We start from the raw sequence: 10,147 nt of genomic DNA, 5'->3' as shown, positions 1-10,147 counted from the left end.
GTGTTCGTTTTAGCATGTTATATCAGTACAGCCAACAGTTTGACAAGTACAGACATTTAAAATCATTAGCGTCAGAGTAGAATACCAAAAAAGAAAAAAAAAGAAAAGGAAACTGGGCTGCTCCTAATGGCCGAAGCACACAATGAAGGAAAGAAGGAAGTGCAAAGCGTCTTTGGCACAAAGAGATGGAGTCGTCCAGGCCTGAGATTATGTTTCTGAACATAGGCCAGATTACTTTGCGTGAGTTCTACTTCCCTTCTCCAAATCGGCCCCTGGCATCCGTCGTTCGATGGAAGCAGCCGAAGACTGAACTGTAGACATTACTCCACAGTGCAGAGGACTGAGAGAAAGTGTAAATTTGTGGGTGCAGCAGGACAGGTACACGAGGTGTTTAGCTCTTGGCCAGTTCCCCATCACTCCTCCATTTGGCCAGCGGAAAACAGAACCTGCCACTCTGGCACTCACAATAGACGAAGTGCCGCTGCTGAGGAGTCTGGGACCGTGGTGGGTCAGCCTAGAGGTAAAAGTGGAGGGCGGCCTCGAGCGCAGAGCTGGTGATGTGCCGCTCGCAGGGACTGGTGTCCCAGAAGGCGCCGTGGCAGCCGGACTGCTCGAAGCAGCCGTAGCGCACCGCCTTCGAGTTGGGGCTGCAGCAGGTCACGATGGCCCACACGCAGCGGGACATCTGGGGCTCGTCCAGCACCGAGTTGCCTCTCCCGAACACCTGCGAACACAGTGGCATGCGTCACCTCTGAGATGCCTCTAGGAAAGCAACAACACTGTCATATGACGGCACCGCACATCCACACTTGCACTATCTTATCTAAAGCATCCGGACATCTCCACTCGACGAACTGACCACCAGACGTCTCGACAGGCGGACCCGCCAGTATAAAAGGAGATGGGGACTAGTTGCTGGTACAGAAGCAGTAACAGTAAAATGGGTGGGCCAGAGGGAACTCAGCCACTTCCAACGTGGGATGTCACCTGAGGAACAGATCTACATCTACATCATACTCCGCAAGCCACCTAATGGTGTGTGGCGGAGGGTACGTTCGGTACCACTATCTGATTCCTCCAACCCTGTTCCACTTGCGGATAGTTCGTTGTATTGGCTCTAATTTCTCGAATTTTCTCCTCGTGGTTAGTACACGAGATGTGTGTATGTGTGTGTGTGTGTGGAGGGGGGGGGGGGGAAGTAATATGTTGTCAGACTACTCCTGAAAAGTGCTGTGCCAAAATGTGGATGTGTTACATTTCCTTAAGACTCTTCCGATGAGTCTGAGTCTGGTATCAGCTTTTCCCACTGTCTGTTTTATGTGGTCATTCCACTTACGGTCGCTCTGTATAGTTACTCTTAGAAATTTTACGGTAGACGCTGCCTCCAGCTGTTCGTCATCAATAGTGGATTTCTTTTCCTATGTGTGCGCAATGTTACTTTTATTTACGTTCAGGATCAACTACCAGAGCCTACACAGTTCATCAGTTCTCTACAGGTATTTCTGCAAATTCTTACTGTCTTCTAGCGTTACTACTCTGGCATAAACAACTGCATCATCTCCAAATAACCTTGAAGAGCATCCGACGCTTTCTACTAGACCATTTATATATATTGCAAACAGCAAAGGTCCTATCACACTTCCCTGTGGTACTCCTGATATTACCTTTACATCTGTCGATTTTGTTCCGTTAAGAGCGACGTGTTGAGTTCTATGTGCAAGAAGGCCTTGAATCCAATGGCAAGTCCGCTCCGATACTCCGTAAGCTCGTATTTTTTCTTCATTAAACTGCAATGGGGGCGTCAAATGCCTTACTGAAATCAAGGAACACGGCATCAACCCGAGCGCCGTTGTCCACTGCGCTGTGGATCTCATGGAGAAACAGAGCGAGCTGAGTTTCACAAGGATCTGTATTTGATTTTTATAGAACAGATGTTCATTTTCAAAAAAGTCATAATTCTTGAGCATAAAACATGTTCCATCGTTCTACAACAGATCGACGTCAACGATATAGGTCTACAAATGTGTCGATCTGCCTTCCGGCCTTTCTTAAAAACGGGAATGACCTGCACTTTTTTCCATTCGTTAGGTACCTTTCGTTGCTCAAGTGATCTATGACAAATTAGTGCTAAAAGGGGAGCACGTTCTTTCACATAATCTTTATAGAATCTTATAGGTGTCTCATCTGTTGCTGACGCTTTTCCACTACTGAGCGATTGTAACTGCTTTTCAATTCCGAGATCGGTTATTTCAATATCTGCAAGTATAAAAGGAGGTGGTGAGTAACTGTTAGTACAGGAACAGTAACAGTAAAATAATACGTGGGTCAAAGGGTGCTCAGTCACTTCCAACGTGGGATACTCATTAGATGTCACCTGAGCTACAGATCCATTGGAGACATATCAACCCTTCTGCAAGTGTCCAAATCAAGTTGGTGATGTGATTGTGAAGTGGAAACGCGAGGGAACAATCAAAACCAAACCAAGGTCACGTAGATCTCACATACTGATGGACAGCGACCGCCGAGCATTCCAAGGCTGGTAGTAGAGACAATAGGATGAAAACAACGGAAGGAATCACTCGAGAGTTCCAAAATACAGTAGTTCAGTTAGCACAATGACTCTGTGCAGGTAGTTAAGAAGAATGGAGTACAATGGTCAAGCAGCTCTTTCAGATCCACACATTTCTGGTCTCAGTGCTAAGCGACGCTTGAGGTCGTGCTAAGAGCGACACTACTGAACGGTGGATGACTGGAAACTACTGATTTGGAGTGATGAATCACGTTATATCCTGTGGCAATCCAATGGAAGATTTTGGGTTTGGCAAACGAATGGAGTGCGTTACCTACCATAGTGTACAGTGCCAATGGCGAAATACGGAGACGGTGGTGTCATGGAAAGGGGGGGGGGGCGTTTACCGTGATTAGACTGTGGTACTCATATTAAGCTCCATGAAGCGATAAATCCAGAATTTTACAGCAGGGTAATGCGCAGTAGAGGAACAGTTTCGAGACGGTGGCTGGTCGTATCGGTATGACAATGCACCCTGCCATAAAACAGCATTGTTTATGGACAATAACATCCATAAAATGGACTGGTCTGTCAGTGGCCTAGGCATGAACCCAATGGAACACCTTTGATATGAGTTAGAACGTCGAATTTGCTCCAGACCCTAGGGTCCAACACCGTTACTTTCTCTGGTTTCGACTGTTAAAAAGAGTGGGTTCCTATTGCTGCACAGGCATTCAAACATCTCAATCAAAGTGTTCTTGGTAGAGTTCACGCCTTTATGAAGGCGATGAGCGTCCGGATACTTTTGATTAGAGATTACATTAGATTTGTACTTGTTCCATAAATCATGAATACGACCCTTCGTAATGATGTGGAACGTGTCAGGTTAGAAAAAGGTGTCTATACAAGATATTACATTACACAAAATATTACATGACACTTAATTTTTTTTGGGGTGGGGGGTGGGGAAATTACCCACTTACTATATCCAAAAATTCATCTAATGAGTAGCAGGAGTTGCCATTCAGAAATTCTTTTAATTTCCTTTTAGATGCTATAAGGCTATCTGTCAGACTTTTGATGTTATTAGGTAAGTGACCAAAGACTTTTGTGGCAGCATAATTTATCTCTCTTCTGAGCCAAAGTTAGATTTAACCTTGACTAGTGAAGATCTTCCTTTCTCCTAGTGTTGTAGACATGTACACTGCTATTACTTTTGAATTCGTTCGGATTGTTAATAACAAATTTCATAAGTGAATATATATATTGGGAGGCTACAGTGAAGATCCCTAGCTCTTTAAAGAAGTGTCTGCAGAATGATCTTGGATGAGCTCCAGGAATTATTCTGATTACACGCTTTTGTCCAATGAACACTCTTTTACTCAATCATGAGTTATCCCAGAATATGATGCCATATGAAAGCAGAGAATGAAAATAGGTGTGGTAAGCTAATTTTCTGAACGTATATCGCCAATGAGAATGACCAGATAGTCTATACTACGCAAGTCACTTTATGATGTGTGGCGGAGGGTACTTTGTATACCACTCTAACGTCTCCCTCCTTTCCTGTTCCAGTCACGAATGGCTCACGGAAAGAAAGATTGTTGTTTAGAATCCGTTTGAACTCGAATATCTCTAATTTTACCTTCAGGTCCTTTCCGCGAGAACGTAGAGAAAAGAACTCTTTTATACGAGAACGTACTCGGAATTCTATCAGTAGGCCACACCGGGATGCGATGCAAAATGCCTCTCTTGCAGTGTCTGCCACTGTAGTTGGCTTAGCATCACCGTGACGCTTTCGTGCCTCCCCCCCCCCCCCTCCCCCCCCCCCCCCCCCCCCGACGAGAGGCGCTGCTATTCTTTGCATCTTCCCTACTTTCCTCTATTTTTATCATTTGTACCTGATCCCAGAGTGATGGACAATGTTCAAGTACTGGTTGAAGAAACGTAGACTACACTTTCCGAGGATTTTTGTAATTTATCTCAGTCTGGTATCTGCCTCATCTGCGATTAGTTTTATGCGGTCGTTCTACTTAAAATCGATACTCATGCATATTTCCATATACTTAACGGATACGATTGCTTACAGTGATTTTTTTGCAGTCATGTAATCACATAATGGATTTTTCTAAAGATCAAATAAGCGCGTTTATAGACTTTTTATTTATTAGGAACCGGTTTCGGTCTTTTCCCCAGACCATCTTCAGGCTTTTTACCGCTATTACGGCTGCCGCTGCTGGTGGCGGACGGAGCGCGATCCGTAGAAGTAAGGGTGTCACTGACATAGTTACTTACTGACACCCTTACTTAGCGACATCCTTACTTCTATCCGTCAAGCTCCGTCTGCCACCAGCAGCAGCCATAATGGCGGGGAAAAGTCTGAAAATGGTTTGAGGAAAGGGCCGAAACCAGTTGTAACAAGTAACGAATCTGAAAAATGCGACCGAGACTGTTTGTATTTGATTTTTAGCATTTTATACCGATCCCTGTGCTCCAAGAATGCTTTCTAAAATTTTAAGTGGACTTTTCTGCATATTTGTGCGCAGTGCGTGAAATTTGTTCTGTTGAGGGCCAACTTCCAACCCCCAGCAATTAATGTCGATCCTCTGCAGGTCTTCTTGCGTTTCGATACCGTCGCGACTTCTCTGTATATAACAGCATCATCCTGCATCATCTGAGTATATCCTCTGTGTCGTTTGGATATATTGTTCATATGTGTGTGAAATCTTATGGGACTTAACTGCTAAGGTCATCAGTCCCTAAGCTTACACACTACTTAACCTAAATTATCCTAAGGACAAACACACATACCCATGCCCGAGGGAGGACTCGAACCTTCACCGGGACCAGCTGCACAGTCCATGACTGCAGCGCTTCAGACCACTTGGCTAATCCCGCGCGGCGGATATATTGTGAAAATGTAATGGTCTCATAACAGTCCCCCGGTGTATGACCGAAGTTATTTTTACATGCTAAGATTTCTCTCCATCGAGAATGACAGAATCATAAGAAAATTTTTCCTGACTTGGCCTACGTCGCATTGCCGAGCTATTGACAACTGAGACTTCGGAGTAGTGAATTAGTAACGGCACTGAACTGTCGAAATCTCGTGAAGGCGAGAAGGAATGATTGTGTCTAACTAAGACAGCGAGAGGGTGAAAAGATGAGCGTTACTTGAGTATTCTGGGATCAGGCCACTTAGCTTGGCCTGTCTATACCACATTTATTGAACAACGCTTGCAATGAGCTGGTGAGGGATCCAGCAAAGCTGTCTGTATATGCCATCAGAGATGAACGTGTCATTTGTCAGTCCAACTACACCAATGAAATATTACTTGGTGTAATCGCACATGCTAACTACATACAGCACATATCTACGAGACACAATAAGTGCCCAGCCATTGGATGTTCCACAGCATGCATGTAATTGATAAAGGACATCTCGAAACTTCCTGCCAGATGAAAACTGTGTGCCGGACCGAGACTCGAACTCGGGACCTTTCCTTTCATGGGCAAGGTAGGAGACGAGGTACTGGCGGAATTAAAGCTATGAGGGCGGGTCGTGAGTCGTGCTTGGGTAGGTCAGCTGGTAGAGCACTTGCCTGCGAAAGGCAAAGTTCCCGAATTCGAGACTCGGTCCAGCATACAGTTTTCATCTGCCAGGAAGTTTCTTATCAGTGCACACTCCGCTGCAGAGTGAAAATTTCATTCCAAAGGACATCTTGATGCATACCTCAGCTACAAATCAAAAGGAGAGGGTGGGCAAAACAGAACTGGCCGGAAATTATCTAATGCGCCGTAAGATAGGCAAACCAACTTACATCATCAGATCCAGGTGCAGATAGAAGTTGCGTTGCCAATCCTAACGTGCGTGAAATGTTTTTTGGGGTAATTTTATATCAACTAACCTTTGTAAATGGAATGAGACTGCCAGGTAAATGGATTTAGTTGAGGTTTTTGTCTCTCCCTGCCACCATGGATACATGTATAAACTGAATTCATATCACTCACATGACACTCATAAAGATAATGTTGCATGAAATCGTTATTTTCAAAGTGACATGGAACTTAACAGCAGTGAGCAGATATACAGTTCTCCAGTGTAATGGGCGTGTCGTGACTAATAACGCTTGAAGATGGTATGAGGAAATGGCCAAAACCGGTTGCTAACGAATAATAAAAATCTGAAAACGCGATCAAGACTATTTTTATTTGATGTTTAGAATTTCTGAATAATTGTACGCCTACTAATATTGATGTCGTACCCAACTATTTGTAACTGTGCTGAGCGAATATTTTAATTTAATATGAATGCCTTTCATTCTCTTCCTTGCAACTAACTGGTTGCCCCATAATTAACAAATATCGTCAGTACATTTCTGAACTGAGGTCTTGCCGTGACGGTATTTTTCTTTGTACGAGGCGCATTCAAGTTCTACGGCCTCCGATTTTTTTTCTCCGGACTGGAAAGAGATAGAAACATGCGCATTGTTATAAAATGAGGCCGTGTTCATTGTCAAAACGTCCCAGAGATGGCAGCACCGTATGGCAGATGGAATTTTACCGCCAGCGGCGAGAATGAGAACTGATTTAAATACTTAAAATGGCGACGTTTTCCTTACTTGAACAGTGTGCAATCATTCGTTTTCTGAATTTGCGTGGTGTGAAACCACTTGAAATTCATTGACAGTTGAAGAAGACATGTGGTGATGGAAATATGGATGTGTCGAAAGTGCGTTTGTGGGTGCAACAGTTTAATGAAGGCAGAACATCGTGTGACAACAAACCGAAACAACCTCGGGCTCGCGGTCTGACGACATGATCGAGAAAGTGGAGAGAATTGTTTTGGGGGATCGCCGAATGACTGTTGAACAGATCGCCTCCAGAGTTGGCATTTCTGTGGGTTCTGTGCACACAATCCTGCATGACGACCTGAAAATGCGAAAAGTGTCATCCAGGTGGGTGCCACGAATGCAGACGGACGAGCACATGGCTGCCCGTGTGGGATGTTGCCAAGCAATGTTGACACGCAACAACAGCATGAATGGGACTTTCTTTTCGTCGGTTGTGACAATGGATGTGACGTGGATGCCATTTTTCAATCCAGAAACAAAGCGCCAGTCAGCTCAATGGAAGCACACAGATTCACCGTCACCAAAAAAATTTCGGGTAACCGCCAGTGCTGAAAAAATGGTGTCCATGTTCTGGGACAGCGAGGGCGTAATCCATACCCATTGCGTTCCAAAGGGCACTACGGTAACAGGTGCATCCTACGAAAATGTGTTGAAGAACAAATTCCTTCCTGCACTGCAACAAAAACGTCCGGGAAGGACTGCGCGTGTGCTGTTTCACCAAGGCAACGCACCCGCACATCGAGCTAACGTTACGCAACAGTTTCTTCGTGATAACAACAATGAAGTGATTCCTCATGCTCCCTACTCACCTGACCTGGCTCCTAGTGACTTTTGGCTTTTTTCCAACAATGAAAGACACTCTCCATGGTCGGACATTCACCAGCCGTGCTGCTATTGCCTTAGCGATTTTCCAGTGTTCAAAACAGACTCCTAAAGAAGCCTTCGCCGCTGCCATGGAATCATGGCGTCAGCGTTGTGAAAAATGTGTACGTCTGCAGGGCAATTACGTCGAGAAGTAACGCCAGTTTCATCGATTTCGGGTGAGTAGTTAATTAGAAAAAAAATCGGAGGCCTTAGAACTTGAATGCACCTCGTAAAACAAATGTCATCATTTGGAACATTCCCAAGTGGAGAGGGATTGATATAATTCTTTTTTATTATTTTGGGTAACTGATCGTTACCTTCAAGTGCACAGAGCAATATGAGTGATCTCGCATTGCCACTGTGGTTTCTTGTCTTATTTTACCTACAAGGCGTAATATTAAATAGACTATGTTGAGCTGGCAAGTGCGGCAGACGGCTTGCACATACTACTGTCGAAGTCCAAAGCACTCACCCACGCGACAAGCATAAAGCACCGAATAGGCAACACACAACACATAATTATCCTTAAAATGAACATAGTCTAGACGGCAGAAAACCTTTACTTTCGTGGATACTGGCTTCGGCTAGTTACTGACCATCTTCAGACATCAAACCACGATGGTAAGTGACGGCGGAGAACGCAGCAGGCGTTACGAACTCCACGAACGTCAGCTGCTTTCATTATCTGTTATTAAATTTGTACGAATATTATAATGAGAATAATGTTTTTAAAAACGATTCGCACCTAGTGTGGAAAGTATCCGTGCGTGACTGACAAATTTTTACTACTGTTATGAATTTTTTTATGTTACGGAATAGTCACGCACACTGTCAAGTCATTTTTATAAAATTTTAACTGTTATTTTAACGAAACAGATGACAGGGAAAATTAAATTAAAGAAAAATAAAGGAAGTTTAAACTTTGACATTTATTTTAAAGTTTATCAGTGTTCAATGAAACGTACATAATGGTAAGCCTGACTTAAAGCTCCTGCCTTATTTAATATTAGGAAAACGTGACAGGAAACAAAACAAAAAAAGGAAACAACGAACAGGAAACAAAGAATGGGAAACAGGGTGCAATACCACATTTAAAATTAACACGCAAAGATCGTTGAAGGGTACACAAAAGGAAATGAACCACAACCAATCGATTCTATTTAGGACAAAAAAATTCAGCTCGTATCGTAGTCCTGTTCCCAATGGATAACCACAGACTGGTATAGTATGTTTAAATAAAGAAAACGTGGTGCGATATATACATAATCTTACCAAATGGTCTATGAAATCTTTCAAAAGGAATGTGAAACAGGAACAACTGCTCGTCGTACCCATTAATTACGTTTGAATACCCGAAGTATTATCCAAAAGAGTAGCTGAGGGACAGTTTTGTTACTACACCTTATGCTCCACGTGGTCAACCAGATTTACAGAAATGTGTAATTCCACAATAATTTTAATAATAAAAAAAATTAAATGGAAACATCAGTTACAAGAGAAACTTCCGAACTGCGTTACTAACGCCATAGTATTGACCTGATGGATCAAACAATTTTACGAGGACGTGGTACTGGTACCACAAAGCACACACCGCGTGGATTGAACATAAAGAAAAATTAGTAATTTGAAAAATTTTATCGAGAGGAAAGCTTACAATCGCACGCACATTCTCACTAAAGACTGGTGATCTTAGTTACAATTACGCCTCAAAACCACGTGCTTCCACTTTTCTTTTTTCGAGTGGGGACAGAGCCACTACCGCAATACATTCTGAAACTAACACTGGAATTGCACTGCGTCGCGATTTAAAATAGTATAAAAACATTTTCGATGTAGACCTGTAACAAAAGTGATTAATTTTTAGTTAGGCTGAACTTAAGAATTCCATTGTCCTTCGAACTCACCAGACACGCGCTTACCCGGAGATGTTAACACTTCAGAAATTGGCCGCAGACTGACCAGGAAGTGACCAGGGAGGCAGCTTCCTGTACCTACATGACAAGGGACGGACAGGACCACACCAAGGAGACAATTCTCTTTGCCTTAGAAATCGTAGCTACCTACTCAGACGTTGATCACTCATTCATCCTTTCACACCAGAAGGGAAGGAGATGACAATATCTTAAGACGACATATACAC

At 43.5% G+C, this 10,147-nt stretch overlaps 1 protein-coding gene across 1 annotated transcript in view; it reads right to left on the bottom strand.

The window, feature by feature from the left end:
• Positions 1-471: 471 nt before the first annotated feature.
• The window catches only part of LOC126092941 (resuscitation-promoting factor RpfA), a 104,445-nt gene continuing 94,769 nt past the window's right edge, over positions 472-10,147 (bottom strand). Inside the window, exon 4 of the mRNA XM_049908675.1 lies at positions 472-724. Within this exon, the coding sequence (XP_049764632.1) occupies positions 515-724 (210 nt within the window). The 3' untranslated portion in view covers positions 472-514. The remainder of the gene's footprint in view (positions 725-10,147) is intronic.

The sequence above is a fragment of the Schistocerca cancellata genome, chromosome 1 (assembly GCF_023864275.1).
Source record: "Schistocerca cancellata isolate TAMUIC-IGC-003103 chromosome 1, iqSchCanc2.1, whole genome shotgun sequence".
NCBI classification, from domain to species: Eukaryota; Metazoa; Arthropoda; class Insecta; order Orthoptera; family Acrididae; genus Schistocerca; species Schistocerca cancellata.
Note: the sequence above shows the minus strand (reverse complement) of the source record. Positions and strands in the feature narration are given on the sequence as shown.